Genomic DNA, 20,610 nt, shown 5'->3' on the forward strand with positions numbered 1-20,610 from the left:
ATTTTGTGCTGCAATTTGAATAGTCTAGAATTCCTGTCTTGAAATTTTGATCACATGACCAGAAGCACTGAATTCAGTACCCGTTTTTTTAGACTCTGCAGGCTGCTGCTGCTACTTGGACTGTGTCAGTTTCAAGGATGAAGGCACAGTTGCAAGGATGAAGGCACAGTCTGAACCTCTCTAAGAACCCTGCAACCTGTATCATCCATAGTCTGTGGTGCAGCGAATGACCAGGCTCCTAATAAGATATTTTGCATGTGATTTAATACTAGCTAATCAAGAAGATTATAAACAGAGACAAACAAGTTCTGCAAGTCAAACAAGTTCTGCAAGTCAGAACTACTTCAAATATACCTGTAACTTTAATAAATCTCCACAGTGATCACAAGATGAAGGTGCAGAGGACACCATCTTCGTCACCCAGGGGCTGATCACTCCAAAATGACTGCAGGAATTTCTCTGAAAAACAAATTTGTAATAAAAATACACTTTCTTGTAGAAAACACAAGATGATGTTCTACAATGAATGCAATGCACATTATAAGCATGGTGGGCAGCATGGTGGTGCAGTGGATAGCACCCTTGCCATGCAGCGCTAGGTCCCTGGAATCTGGGCCAGGACATTACCTGCATGGAGTTTGTGTGTTCTCCCCCTGTTTGGGTGTTTGCTCTGGGCACTGCAGTCTCCTCCCACATACCAAATCACATACAGAGAAGTAATACATTGGCTTCCAGCAAAATTGGCCTTAAAGGAGAACTGTAGAGAGAGGTATATTGAGGCTGCCTTATTTGTTTCCATTTAAGCAATACCAGTTGCCTGGCTATCCTGCTAATCCCTCTGCCTCTAATACTTTCAGCCATAGGCCCTGAACAAGCATACAGCAGATCAGGTGTTTCTGACAATTCTGACAGATATGACAAGATTAGCTGCAGGCTTGTTTCTGGTGTGATTTAGACACTTTTTCAGCAAAATAGACCAGCAGGGCTGCCAGGCAACTGGTATTGCTTAAAAGGAAATAAATACGGCAGCCTCCATATACCTCTCACTACAGTTCTCCTTTAAATCAAGTGAGATTTTCAGAAAGAAAAATTCCAATTTTCCTCCACCAAGCTGTTTGAGAACAGGGCCCCCTGACTCGCGGCTGCACTGCGTCTGCGCAGTAGCATGGACCTGCTCAGGCTTCGGCGGAAATAGCTGAGCCAGATTTGGTCCCTGCTACTACACAGCACAGTGCGGCCGTGCATGCGCAGTAGCATGGACCCAATTTTTGCACCAAAATCCAAGTGGGTCCATGCTACTGCGTATGCCGTTGACAAGCATTTGACGGTTTTGCGGAGAGGACAGCATTGGGAAAGCCCGCGGGCGGATGATGAAAGGCGAGTACACATTTGGGGCACTTTTTTCCCACATACAGGTTTCCTTTAAGATGCATACACACATCCAATTCTGACAGGCTAATCACTGACCAATTCTACCATCTCTGTAGTATGAGGGCCTATAGACTTTGAATACTATAGAGATTGTGCAGGTGAACTCATATTACATGGAAGTGGTAAAATCAGGCAATCAAAATGTGATGTTTGTACCAGGCTTTAGGCAGTGAGAGATATAGGTCACTGGTAGGGATTACACTGAGCACCTGAGGGACAGTCCTTGACAAGACTACAGTAGATACTGTGCAAAGAGTTGTGCAAGCAGTGCTGTAGAAACACAAAATAAACAATAAATTACAGTTATATCAAATTAAGTAATTTAAAAAGCAATTCCTTTCAGCTCACCAGATCCTCTGCGCTCTTCAAGGACTTGACACACACATGATGCGGTTTGCATATTCGGCACACATAATGAGAGGTAAGTTTGAACAGGATGTCTTGCAGAATGGAGTCTGGAGGGTAAGAGGAAAGACGAGCCTCCCAGAAATCTACCAGCATTTGTGGTACATCATCTTCATCCAATCTTTCACATAAAACCTACATCAAAGCAACAAACATCTACTTATGGAACAACTCCAGTCTACTACAAAAAAAAAAAAAAAAAAGTCATATGATCACTCTCTATTGACTTAAAGGGACACTTAAGTAAAAAAAAAAAAAAAGTTTTACTCACCTGGGGCTTCCAATAGCCCCTTGCAGCTGTCTGGTGCCCTCGCTGTCTCCCTCCGATCCTCCTGGCCCCGCCGGCAGCCACTTCCTGTTTCGGTGACAGGAGCTGACAGGCTGGGGACGCGAGTGATTCTTCGCGTTCCTGGCCACAATAGCGCCATCTATGCTGCTATAGCATATATCATATACCATATAGCAGCATAGAGGGTGCTAATGTGTCTGGGAACGCGAAGAATCACTCGTGTCCCCAGCCTGTCAGCTCCTGTCACTGAAACAGGAAGTGGCTGCCGGCGGGGCCAGGAGGATCGGAGGGAGACGGCGAGGGCACCGGACAGCTGCAGGGGGCTATTGGAAGCCCTAGGTGAGTAAAACTCATTTTTTTTTGTTTGACTTAAGTGTCCCTTTAACAATTAGTTGAATCTACATAGGTCAGGAAAATAGCTGTAGTGCACTGGAAAGCACATTTGACTCATGAAAGGCATTTTGTCCACCATTTTGCTTCCATATACTTGTCATATATTCATTTATTAGCCTAATTTGCCTTGCTCATTATAGGGTTAAGTGGAGAAGGACGGGTCGAATTCTCCATCAGATAAAAGTAATCCTTGGAAGCACTCAGGAGACCCTAGTGCTTCAGAAACCTTCTGAGGACTCCTGGAGGTGTGACCTTTCACAGGAGGACAACGGTGGACCGAGGGCACGGAGAGAGGACCAGAAAAGCTCTAGGGGATCCAGATCATTTCCTCTTCATAGGTGACTTTTTGCTTCAAGATGGCCTTACATTTTCTTTAAGGCTACACTGTAGCAACCACTGTAGCAAGCCAGACAAAACTGAAGTAATTGATTTTAGTTTAGTATAGCATGGACATTCTTATATTATGTTTCAAATTTCTGCCAAGTGTATCCCAGTTACTGCCTGTTCATACTTGCTGCGTTTGTAGAACGCGTATAAATTCAAAGAAACGCAAGTTGAAAAACGCATGCGTTTTTCTTGCGTTTGAATGCGTTTTCTATTGCGTTTTGCACAAACACGTGACCCAGGGGAAAAAAAAGAATTATGGGAACCGCAGAGGAAAACGGACGCTAAAAACGCAATAGTACGCGTTTTTGATACGCGTCCATAGACTTTCATTGCGTCCGTTTCTATGCGTATCGCACAGAACTGCGTGCAGCAATGCGGATGAGAAACGTATGCGTCTCATACGCATACATGTGAACTAGCCCATTCAAAAGCATTAGGAGCCGTTTCTATGCGTTTTTGGTACCAGTACGCGTTCCCTGAAAACGGCTAGGAACGCATATAGTCTGAACAGGCCGGGAGAATCTTCCTCACTTCCTGCCCAGTGACAGAAATTGGAGAAAAGTCTGTCTATGAGACAGTGATCACAATAAAATACATAAGTATGAGAATAAGTTAGAATCCCTGTGACATCATGAATGCAACCACGCTCTTCCTGGACTATAAATGTATGTCAAACATTTGGAATGCAAAATGGCTCGGCTGAACAATAGAAAACAGTAACAAGTAATAAACTGCAACATTTGTATCTTACCTTAAAAAAGATCTCTCCTTCTTTGAGATGAATTTTACTGTTTTCATGAAAAGCTACCAGGGTGACAACGAGAAGGCCTGGCTGAGTGTCTCGTAAATGAAACGCCATTTCTGTAGGAAGGATTTCTCCATTTTGGCGTCTCACAAGCAACCGTGGCTCCTCAAGAAAGCCAAACAGCAGCTGAGTCTGCAGAAGGAATCGATGAAATGATGATTAATACATATATAGATGGGAAAATAGATGAAGCAATTTTGGATACCTGGAGATGGAGTCGATGGTTTCATAAACTGAGGCGTTGTATGATTTTTGTACCCACTCCACAGGCCTCATTAGAATAGTGCTACACCAAGCTAATAATAATAATAATAATAATAATAATAATAATAATAATAAGCTACACTTGCACCTCATAACTTTATAATGCAAGATTTCTTCTTGCTAACACCCGATATATGCGGTTTCCTGTTCCTGTGTGTAGCTTCCCATTTCCTGTGTGTGGAAGGGCGAGCACATTGCCAGTACCGAGATTGCTGTACATGAACAGTCATTCTTCTCAGTCTCCATGAGTTCTGTACTAGAGATGGGAAGTTCGGATCTTTTCAATGATCCGGATGATTCGAATCGGATCATTGAAGAGATCCGGATCTTTGATCCGAATCTCGGATCATTTTACTACCAGAAGCATTCGGGGGTGAAATGAACAGCAGGACAGGTCTGTGGACAGGAGAAGGGGAGGGAGTGGACACACAGAGAAGGGGAGAAGATGGACAGAGGGCAGGGAGTGGACAGAGAAGGGAGGAGGGACGAGCAGAGAGCAGAAATGTTTGCACGTAATACCCACATGCTGAAGTCATATGCTTTACATGTATTTCACCTATATGTTCATCTGTACACTTTGAAAGAAAAGGTCGCACAGTGAAAGAAAGCATTCCCAGAAGATAAGTGCAGCTGTTTAGTGCCGAGTGCAGGAGGATTATATTGCCTTTCAATCACACTGTCTGCAAAGTTACTGAGCTGTGCTGAGCCAAAAGCTTCCCATGTGTTCACTGTGCAGCACTACGGAACAGCCAGCCTATAATGGGCAGCACGTTATAGCCAGTATGTGTGCTCTACACATATCTGGCAGTGGCACCAATGTCCCCTCTCTCTCATCTACCTGTCTCCCTGCAAGGCTGCCTCCCATCCAACAGAGCGATCCATCTCAGCTCTGCTTCCAAGACCCCGCTGCCCGCTGAGAGGGGGCGTGTCGCTCCTGGCCCCGCCCCTTTTGCGATCCGAATCACTCATTTTGATGATTCGGATGATCGACTCATAAAATAGATTCGGATCAAAGATCCGAATCGTTCATGATCCGGACAACACTATTCTGTACATGCCATGCACTCTCCCCTCTGCTGCACACAAAAAATTTGAAGTTGATGGACATGTACCAAACATATCGCAATGACCAGGATCTGAAGCATAATACAATGCTGCACAAGAGTAGCTTTCATTATAAAATGGTCAGTTAATGCAACAATTTTCTAATATTAGAAAAAGGTTTTCCTGTGAAAAATGCATGTTTACAGGTTATTACATTCTTACGTAAACTTGAACATTGAAGGTGCAGTGCAAGTGAAACTGATAAGCGCACCAACACCGGCTCCTATCACTTCCAGCTTAAACATAGATCGCTGTCCCTTTCTTACAAATAATGCAACCAAAAATGCTTGTACATACCCTCATCTATGATCTCCTACTGCAACATTCTCCTCCGTGGCCTACCAGTTAACAGACAGGCACTTGGACAGCCCTTCTGAAATCAGTCTCTAAACTACCTTATTTACCCTTCTAATGCTGCCCCCTCTGCCAGTCTGTCCACTGGCTGCCAGTAACCCAGAGAAATCAGTTCAAATGACTCACTTTTAAAAACACTCCATGCCCTGTTCCCACCTAAACATTTCCAACCACATTTTTAGTTATCATCATCATCATTACCTCTCTGCTCTTCACGTTAAACTCTTAAGGTGGCCATACACTGGTCGATGTGCCATTAGATCGACCAGCTGACAGATCCCTATCTGATCGAATCTGATCAGAGAGGGATCGTATGGCTGCCTTTACTGCAAACAGATTGTGAATCGATTTCAGCCTGAAACCGATTCACCGTCTGCTGAGCTGCTCCTGCCGCCTGTACCCCCCCCCCCCCTGTATACATTACCTGATGCTGGCTCCCGGGCATCTTCTCCGCATTGCACGGCTCTGTTCCGGCTCCATCCCGGCGCTTCCTGTGTTACTCCGTAACCAGGAAGTTCAAATAGAACGCCCTCTATTTGAACTTCCTGGTCACTGCAGTGACACAGGAAGCGCCGGGATGGATGGAGCCGGAACAGAGCCGTGCAGCACGAAGAAGACGCCCAGGAGCCAGCCTCAGGTAATGTATACTTGATCGGATCGGCCGCCGCTAGCGACGCGCACTTTACCCGCGGGCGATCGAGGGTAATTTCCCGCACGCCGCGATCGACGGACCGATCCGATTTCGGGAGGAAATCGGATCGGCGGCTGCGTTTACCGCGAACAATTGGCAGCAGATTCGATCCCAGGATCGAATCTGCTGTCAAAACGGCCGTGAATCGAGCCAGTGTATGGCCTGCTTTATCCTCCACCTTGGACTTCTCATTACACTTTCCTATCCAAGACTTCTTCCAAGCATCACCTCTGCTTTGGAACACCTTTCCATATCAGTTCAGTCATGCTCTGAAACCTTAAAACATACCTGAACTGACTGGTGAGATGATTAGATAACTATGGGTACACATACGTTCAGAACATGCCTGTGTTCACTATTTTGTATTTTCATTGCAGTGGTTCTAAAAGCCAGTGCTTTTTGTATGTAAAAACAGAGAGAGTAGACTGTGGTGAGTGCACTACATGCATATGCCATAAACCACAAATAACAGATGGTGCAACATCCGGTATTATTTTGTAAAGTCCATTAGCTAATGCAAAGAGAAAAAAGCAATCCCAGGAGCAGCTCATCCAGTGTAAAAAGCAACCTTTAATTATCTTCATTTAAAAAATGACAAGGCATAGCAATGGCATAAAAAATTGCATGTGAAAAGAAACCCAGTGGTACTTATCCAGTCACTGCAGCAGCATGGAGGTGCAGAGGTTTAGTCAATACTTTATGTATGTAAAGTAGGCAGTCAAACTGCAGTAAATATAGCAGCAGCTCACCTAAAAAGTAAATATAGGCCAAAACACTTTTATCTGGCTGAACAAATGATTCTGATAACAGGAGAGTACTGAAAAGCTAAAAATCTGCCATAATTGTTTCTACCGATAGTTGCTCTTCACAGGACATTCCTAGTACAGCAGACTGCACAATTATTGTATCTCTAAAGCTTTCAAAAGTTTCAATGGATGTTTAAACCCGTCGCTAATGGCCTAGTTCTATTTGAGTGTCGTTTTTTCTATACAAGAAATGACAAAAATTACAGGGAACAGTGCACTGCATCCAATTAACAGGAACGTAACAGAGGCAAAGCATGCACATATTCAAATTTACAGTGTTAATGCAAATAGCAAATTAGCATGTTCCTTTCCACACAGTATGCTTAATCTCATTAGCTTGTTAGTATTCAGCACACTTTTTATTGGTATGAGCATTATATATAAAGTATAGAACTATACCTCTGGATGACGTTGCATCTCTGCTTCAAATGCCTGAAAATCTTGCATTTTCAGTGCCATGGCCGCCTTTGTAAGGGAGATCAGAGCTGAACATGCTACAGCTTCTATCTTTTCCAAGAAGCCAAAGGCTTTTGCTGGGCAGATTTTAGACATACAGGGACTGCACAGCACGTGAGGCATTTGCTTAGGTTCTGCAGTGCTGAATATTTGTAAGACTTTCAAAGCCATTTCCTATAAAAAGAACAAAAAAAAAAAAAAAAAAAAAAAATCACACACACCTTCATAAAAACTTGAATATCAAAAAACACCTGAAATGCCAAAACCTAAAAATATAAATTTCTGCGAGCCACAGTATTTACTGAAGAATCTCATTGCTCATTGTTTTTGGGGACCCTCTTATTCCCCGTTGTATAAGCAGTATTCCCTTTCGCTGTGCTTTGAACAAGCTATACTAAACTGGGCATGTGCAACTTCCAAACCATGCATGCCCAGTGAAAGAGTGTTTGAGCACTTCCTGTTTCTGGACATGTGCAGTTCAGCACTCACGAAGCGCACAGCCACGTCCTGGAGAGGATTTGACGAATGAACCTTTTAAAAATTAATAAGGCTGGGAACAGGGCTTAGGAAGGACACTTGAAGACTTTCAAGAGTAAGTATATTAAAAGTATATGTGCTTAATTTACATTTTAAATTAATTTCAGGTGTACTTTTAAGAGTACCTGATGTCTTCGGGTACATTCACACTTGAACGGGAATCGGACGATTCCCGCTCACCGCAAACCGCTAGCGGTTTTTTAAAAACCGCTAGCCATTCAATCCTATGGCAGTGTTGATCGTGGCGTTTTGCGGTGAGAGTTAATTGCAAATGCATTACATGCACCGTTTTGCCGATGATTCCTGAGCGATCGTGATTAGCATGTATAGAACTGCTAATCGCGATCACTCCTGAAACGCTACAGTGTCCAGTGATTTTTCCACGTTAATTGCAGAAAAATTACTCCCATAAAACGCTAGCGGTAATCGCTAGCGTTTTGGGATTTTAGATGTGAACGGGGCCTTAGTGAGGACTGGTGGAATGGGTTTATTTGCAGGGTTAAACACTTACCTGTCCTGTCAACTTTGGGTCACAGGTGATGCTCCTGCCCCCTTCTCAGCAGTGCAGTCGCGGCCATGTTTCTGAAGAATGCCAAAGCTCTTTGGAAACCTCGGCCTGTGTTGCGGTGTCTTGCCCCTAGCTTGGCAGCAACCATTAAGACAACAGCTGCCGAACTGGGGGCAGACCACGGCGGGCACTTTGAAAAAAAATTCCATGGGCTCAAATTCCGAGGGGAGACAAAGCAATCACCTACCTGGAGGGATGATGCCCACGCCAGGTAAGTATTTCACCCTTAACAGCCCCCCCCCCCCCCCCCCCCAATTCTCCATCACTCTGACAGAGCCTGTCGTGATAGGCTCTGTTATTCTGACCTTAGGTTCTGTTTCATGGGAAATTCTGCCTATTATAAAACTGCTCTAAGCAGGTCTGTGTGTCTTTTGTAGATTAAAGCAAACCTGAACTCTAAGGCTAATTTCACACCAGGACGTTGCGTTAGAGGGGGCGTTAAGGTCGCATAACGTCCCCCTAACGGAACGCCTGGTGGTGCTGGATCTGGACGTCAGAGTGAGCCGCGTTGTGCAGCTCACTCTGGCGTCAGTGATGCCGTGATGCGCACTCTTGTGCGCATGCGGCATCACGTGGTCCCGCCGGCCAATCGCCGCACAGAGCGGCCGCTCCAGGAAGTAAACACTGCACGTCACAACGTGCAGTGCATATTAATTAGCCATGTGCCTGGCCGCCCTCGGCTCCTCCACAAGATTACTGAGCATGTGCAAGCAGTCTAACGCGGCTCAGCCACGTCTAAAGTACTGCATGCAGTACGTTGTCTTGTGACGCAGCGTTACAATGTAACGCAACGTGGGCACTGTGAACAGCCCCATTGATTTTTCATTACTGTGCGGTGGGCTGCATTACAGGCTGCTCTAACGTGCGCCTGTAACGTCCCACTGTGAAACCAGCCTAAAGGTGCGTACACACATGCGACTATAGTCGTTTGTAACGATCGTTCCCCGATCTTTACCAACGACGATCGTTACAAAAAACGAACCACCGACTATTAAGGCAAACGACGAACGAGCCAAATCGCTACAAAAGAAAGTTCTGTCTCGGCGGATTTTAACCAACGACGATCGTTTGCAAAAGTAGTACATCGTTGGAAACGGTCGTTCGTACTAGGCTTGACATGCGCATTTCACTATTTCTCTGTGAAACTTCTCATTTTTATGCGCAGGCGCAATAGTTGCTTTACGTGATGTAACGTTCGTTCTAACGATCACATCGTTACACACCTTTTAAAACTATCTTTACTTAGGTCGTTCTTTCATCAATTAAAAGTTCGTTCGTCGTTCTCAACGAACGATCGTTGTCGCATGTGTGTACGTAGCATAACTGATGAGATAAAACAATTGTATCTGTCTATTCTTAAACAGGATTTTATTAGGATCACACAGTCTTATTTTGTGGTTAAAAGCTAAAAAAGGAAAACTCAATGTTTATATTGTCTCAGCTGAATGACACAGTATTGTAATACAATAGGGAGGGGAGTTGCGCCTAGGTGTAATAAAATACATTAAAATCCATAAACACAAAATCAGGAGGTAGCTTACCTCAGTGATGACACGAAATTTAAAAGAAGAAAATATATCTACACTAAGGCCTTAGTGCAAATCCATTTTTCTTCTTCCAAACTTTGTGTCATCACTAAAAGCTAAAAACAACCATTACATCCCAGGTCAGACTACTTGGAGAGTATTGTATTTGGACTACGAGGCTACAGTTCCCCAACCTTTGATAGGTCTGTGGTCATTCTAAGTCTTCTCTTAGGGCTCATTCACACTATGTGGGTTGCAGTGAGTTTTGACTTGCTGCACATAGTGTGTGTTGTACATGGGAACATTAAATTCCATATACTTTCATATTATCAATTATCATTCACACTTCAACAGTAAGTTGCTGCACAGTGCATTTCAAGTCATCGGGAGTTAAAACTCACTCACTCACAAACCCATTCATGAGTTTTTATTCATGCATTTTAATGCATTTCAACTCACTAACTAGTGTGAATGAGCCCTAAGATCTTTGAACACCACCTTCTACTCCAGGTCTCTACTTGCATTCAGGACACTGCTGTCTCGTGTGTTAAAGGGAACCTTAACTCAAAAAAACCCCATGAGTTTCACTTACCTGGGGCATCTACCAGCCCCATGCAGCCATTCTGTGCCCTTGCAGTCACTCATGGCTCCTCCGGTCCTCCGCTGCCAGCTAATTTCGTTTTTGCCAACTGGGAGTCGGCCGGCCGCCATGTGTACCTTTTTATGCATTCCCGCTGGTGCAAAGAGCTATTGCGTATATTAACAAATACATTTTTACGCGTTACGGGTGCAATGCGTAAACATTTATGCATGGCACCTGTAACGCGTAAAAATGTACTTGCTAATGTAGCCATAGCTTCCTGCACCAGCGGGAATGTGTAAAAAGGTACGCATGGCGTCCGGCTGACTCCCAGTCGGCAAAAACGAAACAAGCTGGCAGCGGGGGACCGGGGGAGCCATAAGTGACTGCGAGGGCACAGGATGGCTGCAGGGGGCTGGTAGATGCCCCAGGTAAGTGAAACTCATGGGGTTTTTTTTGAGTTTAGGTTCCCTTTAAGCTACGTACACATGGCTGATTTGTTTAAACAACGTGTCGTCGGACCTGCCAGCAGGGCAGCTATTCTGCCTACAGTTTCCCTGTGTGTACAGTCTGTCGGCAGGCTGATAAGGCTGGTTTTACCCGATCCGCCGAGCGGATCAGTCAAAACCAGCCTTATCAGCCTGTTGACAGACTGTACACACTGACAAACTGTCGGCAGAATGGCTGCCCCCGCTGGCGGGTCTGTCGACCCGTCGTTTACAGAGACTAACAAAATTTTCAGCCTTATTTCTTCTATCCTATAAGTTCCTATACCTGTTCTAATGTGGTCTGTCTTACTGCTGCCTTTTCTAGTTGCACAGTCACTGTAATATTGGTTATATAATCTAATCTTCTTTCCTTTGCCGGCTTTGTCGGCTCAGGCATGAATGTACTGCACTGCTGTGATAGGTAGAAGCTATGCACACCCCCTCCAGGATCGCAGCAGGGAGAGGCAGAAACAGCAAAGAGGGGCCCAGGAGAACATAATGAATAGAATGGTATGCTTTTTATTGTAAGAATTTTACAGTACAGATTTTCTTTAAGCAAATCAGCCATGTGTACGCACCTTTAGATTTCAGGGGCAATTCTGTCCACTCCTCTCTAATGTTCTACAGGGCTTGGTCCTTGGCCCCATAATTTTCTAACTTTAAATCCTCACCCTTGGTAAACTTACCACCTCTTTTGGCCTGCAGTACTACTTGCAGATAAACAGAGCTTAGATTTATTATGCACCCTACAGATTCAAGTGAAGTGTGCCTTCTCAAGACCTTCTCAACTTTGAAAGTCATGTGATTACCGAGTTTGCCACTTGGAAATCTGCATAGTAAAGAAAGTCATAACTGCTGCATGACAGTACGTGCGCTGAATATAGAAGCATTTCCGATACACATGGAACTTAATTATGCTAAATGGGAACTGGACCTCTGAAATCTGAGTTCAGAGCTTCATCTGTAGCCGTGTTGTCTGTGAATATGCCACTTCTGTACAGCAGATCACTTTGCATTGTAATGGCTTTAATATACAAACAGGTAAGACCTGCCTTTATTTACAAATCTGCAGGCGGAAATTTTTTAAGTGAAAGTACATGGTGACCTTGGCAATAACCACCGAGATCAACAACTCCTAAATGTTCTCCACTGAATCACTGTTGCCTGACTAATATAATGGGAGCCTGATGACTAATGCAAGATCTATGCCGGATTTTCCCACAAAACAATAGCAGACAGAGATTTATACTTCACTAAGTTGTTCATCCAGTTCCTCGAAAAGAGAATGTTTTAGATAAAACATGAAGCCTTTGCCATAGTCCTGGGATGCATCTTTGGAAAGAACGCGGTCTATGACCTCACACATAGGGAGCGAGGACATTTTGTAGTAAGGCAATGCCAGATGGGAATTCTTGGTGTCCAGCCTGAAAACAAATAAAGTCAACAACACTCAATTAAACAAACTGGTTCTAAACATACATATAACTACTTATATGACCACTGCAAGATGAAAAACAAGCAGATCAACTCTTAAAGGACACCTAAGGTGAAAATAAACGAATGAAATAAACAGTTGTATCCATCTTCCGTCTCCTAAAAATGACTTTTTAAGATATTCCACCGTTTTATTTTATATTTAAATCTACTTTTTAAGTTTTTACTATTTTATTTTTTGCTCAATGGCACATTCATGGAAGTATGCCAGAGCTAAAATCTATGAACTATTGACCATTTTTATCTCTTTCCTGCTCTCAGAAACTATTTTCTGCTAGGAAAGTGTACACACACTGTAGTCTGACCCAGTCCTGACTCAGGCAGAAACTGCCACATACATACCTGATGTTTAACTCTTTCAGGCAGAGAAAGAAAAAAAAAGGAACACAGCACAGTGATTTGTGTGCTGGCACTGTACATACACAGGTCTATCTCATCATGTCACCTTGGATGTCCTTTAATACATACCAAAGTTCAGTGCTGTGCACTGGCTGCACTGACTCACTTCCAGACCTGGCAATCAAAAATATATTGGGGGAGGGGGGGACATGGACACTAACAGTGGACAAGTACATTTCAGGATAATATGTACAGCAAAGTGCACTTTACATAGCAATGGTTCCCAGTATGAAAAGTGTGTGTTCTCTGCGATTCCTGTGTTGCAGTGCCCATAATGTGAACTTGCCTAACTGCATGCTAATTTCAGGTGTGATTTTCAGATTCTTTGAAAGAAAAGAAAAGAAAAAAAAAAAATCAGCAGCATGCCCAAGTAACTAAGGTAAGCATCAAGTCAAAAGTGAAATACTTACCTAAGGAGTGGGAATCCTGTGGATCCTCCAGAGGATTCCCACACTGCCCTCTGATCCTCTGTAGTTGCCTGGAACCCTCCTGTACATTGTGACCACGCTCCTAGAACATTGCGATGTGCAGCTCCAGCCGTACGGACTCCTGTGCTTACGCAGGCGCAGTATGGCTGCGCTTGTGCTCAAAGAGAAGCATGGTTGTGAGCATGGAATCTGACAGGAGCTTGCCAGGTTCCTTTAACCTCCTTGGCGGTAACCCCGAACGTAGTTCGGGGTAAGCCGCGCAGGAGGTTTTCTCCGGCCCTACTGGGCCGATTTGTTTAATTTTTTTTTGCTGGACGCAGCTAGCATTTTGCTAGCTGCGTCAGCACACCGATCGCCGCCGCCCCGCGCTCGATCGCCGCTATCCGTCGCACCGCACGCCCCCCCCCCAGACCCCGTGCGCTGCCTGGCCAATCAGTGCCAGGCAGCGCTGAGGGGTGGTTCGGGACTCCCAATGACGTCCCGACGTCGGTGACGTCATCCCGCCCCGTCGCCATGGCGGGATTTCCTGATCGGAGATCGCCGAAGGCGATCGAAACGGGCGGGGGGATGCCGCTGAGCAGCGGCTATCATGTAGCGAGCCTATCATGTAGCGAGCCCCCCCCCCATGAGGGGGTTCCTTTAAATCAGAAGGAACCCCATTGGTCTGCTAAGGACCAATGGGGCTCCTTGGAGCCCAAATACAAAGATGCTTAGAGAGCTCTGAGCTATATAGCTCAGAGCTCTGTCGGGTGAAGGACGCTAAGTCCCGCCGGCTCCGCTGCCCTCCCCGCCTCTCCCACATGTCACCTATATAGATGCTGGCACCCATGGGTGCCAGCATGTATATGGGTGACAGGTGTGGGCGGAGTGGACGGCGGGAGCCGGCGGGGACTTAGCGTGTATGAGGCGGCCGGCGGGTGAGCGGCGAGTGACGTCGGGTGCGGTGGAGTTACAAAGTAACAAAGTTGTTACATTGTAACAACTTTGTTACATTGTAACTGATTAGTATATTTCCGAGGATATTGCGTGGGAACTGGCTTTTAAAAGGGACAGGTAAGTATTAATGGTTAATTAAGAATATTAAAGGACTTTTTTCGTGGTTATGTTTTTTGTTCAATTAAAATACTTTTTCTATGTGTTTGTGTGTGTTTATTTACTTTTAACTCTTAAAGGAAATGGGTAAGGGGTACAAGTACCTCTATACTCATTCCTTCTGGGAATGGGGGGGTGGGCATCTGGGGGACCCCTTTTTAAAGGGGACTCCCAGATGCCACCATGAACCCCCCCCCCCCCCAGGAAATCGCTGCCTCCACCTCCACCGCCCATCGGAGGTGGAGAAGAGCCCCTTGTCCTTGGATTGGACAAGGGCTCGGAGGGGGAGGGGAAAGCTTCGCTGTCCCTCCCCTTCCGAGACCCCCCAATCCATGGACCATGCGGGCTGGTATAGTCAGGGTGCGGAGCCCCACGCGGCCGGTGCTCCGCATTCTGGCTATCCCAGTCTGCATGGGGGACAAGGGGTTAAAGAGGTCTGGGAGGGGGGACCCCGTCGTTTTTTTTTAATATTTCCCACACTCAGAACGAAGTAAGTAAAATTCTTCCCACTTGGGGGAATCTATGAAAATAAAACACTATTGTTACCTGTGCAAAAAAAACTGACATTTTCCGCATTTAAAAGACATTGTTGCCCTTGAAACTTAAAAATCGATTTTCTCAAAAACTATAAGGTCTTTTTGAAAAAAAATGTTTCCTCTTATTCCCACTGATCCCCTTAATATACCCTGTGAATTTGGTGTTCCTAAATTTTAAGCAGGCTTTGCTATTAACCGTTAAAGTCGGCGGGTTTTTAAATGTATATATTTTTCCTTTGAAACTTTAACATCGATTTGCTCAAAAACTAGAAGGTCTTTTTGAAAAAAAAATTTTTCCTCTTATTCCTTCTGATCTCCTTAATATATTCTCCAAATTTGAGGCTCTTAGCAATTAAGGGGGCTTTGCTATTAACCCTTAAAGTTGGCGGCTTTTTTATATTATACGGGAGCGTAATATTACGCGATTACGGCAGACTGTGTAATTTCAATGGGAGTTTACTGTCTTACGCGTAATTTGTTACGCGTAATAACGTAACCTACGGTCTACGCGTAATTAATTACGCGTAATACCGTAACCTTACACGTAACGCTTACGGTGCATTTGTAGTGAATTACGATGCGTAATTACGCTAATGCGTAATTTCAGCCCAGCACTGGTTAAAGGACCAATGTCGCGAAAATCTTAAAATTTTAAATATATGTAAATATATACAGATAAGAAGTATATTTCTTCCAGATGTACTATGAATTACTTTTCTCTTATATTGCTGTCACTTATATTAAGTAAAAAATCTGACAGGTTTTGGACTAGGCCATCTCCTCATGGGGGGGGGGGGGGGGGGGGGTTCTCGTGGTTTTATTTATTTTCAAAAGCACTTAGTGAATGGCAATTTCTCCATCCAACTGCCAAAAAAGTGTGCAGCGAGTAGGGAGGCTGGCCAGCATCATTGTATAAATCTTTTTCAGGGATTGTCTTTATAAAGAAAAAAGGCCATGCTGAGAATGCCCTATGGAGAGATGGACTAGCCCAAAACTTGTCGGTAATGTCAGATTTCTACTACCTACTGTAAGTGACAGCAACATAGAAGAAAAGTAATTTATGGCTCATTTTACTCTGGAAGAAACATACTTCTTATTTCTATATGTTTACATATATTTTACATTTTAAGATTTTTGCAACAGTGGTCCTTTAACCACTTCAGCCTACAGGGTTGAGATTTTTTTACATCCGAGCAACTTTCACCTCCCATTCATTTGCCAATAACTTTATCACTACTCATCACAATGAATTGATCTATATCTTGTTTTTTCCACCACCAATTAGGCTTTCTGTGGGTGTTACATTTTGCTAAGAGCCACTTTACTGTAAATGCATTTTAACAGGAAGAATAAGAAAAAAACCGGAAAAAATTCATTATTTCTCAGTTTTCAGCCATTATAGTTTTAAAATAATACATGCCTCCATAATTAAAACTCACGTATTGTATTTGCCCATATGTCCCGGGTATTACACCGTTAAAATTATGTCCCTATCACAATGTATGGCGACAATATTTTATTTGGAAATAAAGGTGCATTTTTTCAATTTGCGTCCATCACTATTTAGAAGCCCATAATTTAATAAATCATATTAATATACTCCTTTGACATGCATATTTAAAAAAGTTAAGACCCTTAGGTAACTATTTATGTTTTTTTTTTTTTTATTATTGTAATTTTTTTTTTTTATTAAAACTTGTATGTGGGTATTTTTTGGTGTGGGAGGTAAATAGGGGATTTTTAATGTTTACAAATGTATTTATGTAATTCAGTGTGTGTTTTTGCTGTAGTTTGCTATTTGGCCACAAGATGGCCACAGTCAAAAAGTCCAGGGAGCGATCGATCTCGCTCCCAGGAAGAAGAAAGAAGACCAGAGCTCAGAAAAGCCGCAGCATCTGAAGAGACGCTGTCGGCTTTTCTCCGGGGGGGGGGGTCCGATCAGTGAAAGGGATTTATAATCCCTTTCACTGATCGCTGGGCTAACGGCTAGCAGCGGGGGTGCGCACGGGGGGGGGGGGGGGGGCCGCGGGAGCACGCGCAGCCTACCTGGACGAAAATTTTCGTCCAGGTAAGGTGAAGTGGTTAAAGTGAACCAGAGACGAAGCACAATCATGTATTTTACCATATATATCAGTGGGAACATTAGAGAAAACGCCTACTCTGCTCTCTGCTTCATTCTTGACTGTTCAGCCTGCTTTTTATCAGCCCTGATAAAATCACAGACTGTGCATTCAGTCTGGCTTTGCTATGACTCGGCTATAATGATTCCTGAGCAGAGCCAGAAGGGGGCAGGCCTGGGCTTGAAAAGACATCAGAGAACACAGACTCAGCTACAATGATTCCTGAGCAAAGCCAGACTGAATGCTCAGTCGGGGATTTTATCAGGGCTGATAAGAAGCAAGCTGAACAATGTAGAATGTAACAGAGAGCAGGGTAGGTGTTTTCTTGAATGTTCCCACTGATATATATATGGTAAAATACATGAGGGTGCTTCATCTCTGGTTCACTTTAAAGGACCACTGTTGCAAAAATCTTAAAATGTAAACATATAGAAATAAGAAGTAGGTTTCTTCCAGAGTAAAATGAACCATAAATTACTTTTCTCCTATATTGCTGTCACTTACAGTAGGTAGTAGAAATCTGACATCACCGGCAGGTTTTGGGCTAGTCCATCTCTCCATAGGGGATTTTCAGCATGGCCTTTATTCTTTATAAAGACACTCCCTGAAAAAGGATTTATACAAAGATGCTGGCCAGCCTCCCTACATCGCTGCACACTTTTTTGGCAGTTGGACGGAGAAATTGCAATTCACTAAGTGCTTTTGAAAATAAAGAAAACCATGAGAACCCCCATGAGGAGATGGCCTAGTCCAACACCTGTCAGTTCTGTCAGAACAGCTATGGGAATAAAATTGGGTATAGTCCTTTATATAGTGGAAAGGGCCAAAAAACACAGTCCTTTTTAGAGGGCAATCCACCTTGCTCACTTGAATCTTTATTACTTTATGGAAAGGACTCAAAGTTTACAAAAAAGAGGAAATAGAATGCCGTTTTCTGGTACAAAAACTTGTTCATATAAACCTTATTGACACGTATAGTATAGCCTATACGTGTCAATAAAGTTTATATGAAGAAGTTTTTGTACCAGAAAACGGCATTCTATTTCCTCTTATTTGTAAACTTTGAGTCCTTTCTATAAAGTAATAAAAAAGTTCTGTCAGAACCTTTTGTATAGTAAAATACATGAGGGTGCTTCGTCTCTGGTTCATTTTAAGGGTGATATCGACAGTGGTCCTTTAAGGGTGAACTATCCATCACGGGATCGGCAGCGGAAGACCAGAGGACAGCATGGGAAGCCTTCAGAGGCGTCCCTCACCTTAGGATAATCTTTGACTTTAGACGTGAGGTTCACCTTGAGTACTCTAGAAAAGGAAGTCATTTGCCAGCTTCCATATTCCTATCACTAAATAAGGTCACTTTAAGGGCAAAAGATGGTCTTATCAAACATTTGATATAGATTTAGTCTGTTTATTTAGAATCCTCTGCCTTTGAATGTGAATGCAGCTCCCTTTCCTGTTATTGCCAGTTTTTCCCGACAGGCTGGGAGATTCCCTGGTCTGCCGCTGAATGCTGAAGATCACATGGGGCAATACACTACATTGTGAACCATGATCAATTAAAACACAAAACTGATTATAAGACTACAAAGCATGACGATGGCTTTAGTTTATAATTTCCAATTGAGACACTAACCTGCTGAAACAGTCCCCTAAGTGAGCACAGCTCTCCCGGAATGCTACTGTCAGTTCCTCTTTATCTGCCACATCCATCAAGCCGGGGTTCATAAGTGCGGCTCTCAGCAGCAAGTGAGCTTCACTGAGCAGGTGGATGCTGCCCTGCGTCTTCACAGTCTCATACCTCTTACTGTACTCTACCTAGTAAAAGAGTAAGAGTGTAAGGCATAAATTATACCAGTGTACAGATGCATATACTTGCCTGTAAGATTGTGCCATACGTATTCTGTATACAAGTGTCACATGGTCTCTATTTGTAAAAGTAACTTTTAGTTGTGGAGTAGCAGTGATGTCAGATTCACTACCTGCTGCAAATAAACATGTCAAAGGTAAAAAGAAAGGCTAGCGAAAGTATTGCATTTGAAAAAAAAAAAAAAAGTCAAAAATCAATTGCTACTTTCAATTTGTAATACAATTTCTACATGGTTTAAAATGTGTGATTTTTTTAACCAGGTGAAAGGAAATCAGTATACAGCTAATTAAAATGATAAGTATTATGTTTTGTGTTGCATTTTCAAATTTGAATTTTTTTTTACAGCTGTGCACCTATCTATACCTATCCTAGCTGTGCTTGGCTTCAGCCGTAGAGCTATCTATAGCTGTGCATGCCTTCAGCTGTGCACTTATCCATAGCTGTGCTTGGCTTCTGTTGTAGATCTATCTACAGCTTTGCTTGCCTTCAGCTGTGCAACTATAAATAGCTGTGCACCTACCCATAGCTGTGCTTACTGTCAGCCATAGACCTATCTACAGCTGTGCTTGCCTCCAGAAGTACACACATACATTGCTGTGCTTGCCTTTAGCTATATACCTATACTAATGCCAGACCCCAGCATTGTCTAGTTTTCCTGTTCATAGTGTGGGGTTGTGAAAGTTCACTTCCTGTGAACTAGAAGTCTACAGCCTGCATAGTGACTGACATAAACTCCTGTTTATCTAGGCAGTGGGCTGTGCTGCTAAAGAAACAAAATGTGCAAACTATTTCCATGCTCAACCCTTGTCACTGACCTTTACTGCTCTTTTTCATAACCTACAATCACATTTTCTGCTATAGAAAATTGTAGTCCAGCCTGTATTCTTCCTGATTTGAGGACAATATGGTTATCCCTGTAAAGGTGGCCACACACGATATAAGATCGGATTTCCCGAAAAATCGAAAGCTTTTTTTTCCATTGGAGCAAGAAAGCCGATCGGATTTCCCGTTTTTATTCAATAAAAGTTGATCGGGAGTGCTAGATTTTTCTGATCAATTTTTATGAAAACTGAATGGTGTGTGGTAGATTGACAATTTATTCATATATACACTTAAGCAATTTTTTCAGAGTTTCCAATCAATTTTATCATAATTGAGGAAAAATTAAACATAGGTGTGTGGTACATTGGTTAGATTTTAGAAATGTTAGTCAGAAAAATTAGTTGTAATACAGATATTTAAAAAATGTTATGGTTTGTGGCCACCTTTAGACCTAATGACCACCTGAGACTACACAGGGCTGAAAGCAAGATATACTGCAGCTTAAATTGTACCTGAGGTGACATGTGACATGATGAGTTGGAGATGTGTATGTGCAATGCCAGCACACAAATAACTAGGCTGTGTTCATTTTCTTTTTTCTCTGCCTGAAAGAGTTAAGCATTCAGGTATGCAACTTTTGAGAGGAGAAAATTACTGGCAGTTACTGGAAGTCCAGGATCATCTATGAAAAAAGGAGAGAGCCCAACGGTGCAGTATCGCTGGATAATAGCATATGTGTTGTATAGCTGTAAATACACTCACATAGAT

General features: G+C 43.3%; 1 protein-coding gene across 3 annotated transcripts in view; it reads right to left on the minus strand.

Annotated features, from left to right (window-relative positions):
- Positions 1-20,610, minus strand: part of HPS3 (HPS3 biogenesis of lysosomal organelles complex 2 subunit 1) — a 75,514-nt gene that overhangs the window by 10,743 nt on the left and 44,161 nt on the right. For all 3 annotated transcript variants that reach the window (XM_068280745.1, XM_068280747.1, XM_068280746.1), the window contains 6 exons: positions 18,787-18,968; positions 12,334-12,508; positions 7,329-7,559; positions 3,657-3,842; positions 1,780-1,971; positions 355-459 (listed from right to left, as the gene is read on the minus strand). In XM_068280745.1, the coding sequence (XP_068136846.1) occupies positions 355-459; positions 1,780-1,971; positions 3,657-3,842; positions 7,329-7,559; positions 12,334-12,508; positions 18,787-18,968 (1,071 nt within the window). The remainder of the gene's footprint in view (positions 1-354; positions 460-1,779; positions 1,972-3,656; positions 3,843-7,328; positions 7,560-12,333; positions 12,509-18,786; positions 18,969-20,610) is intronic.

The sequence above is a fragment of the Hyperolius riggenbachi genome, chromosome 4, assembly GCF_040937935.1.
Source record: "Hyperolius riggenbachi isolate aHypRig1 chromosome 4, aHypRig1.pri, whole genome shotgun sequence".
Lineage (NCBI taxonomy): Eukaryota > Metazoa > Chordata > Amphibia > Anura > Hyperoliidae > Hyperolius > Hyperolius riggenbachi.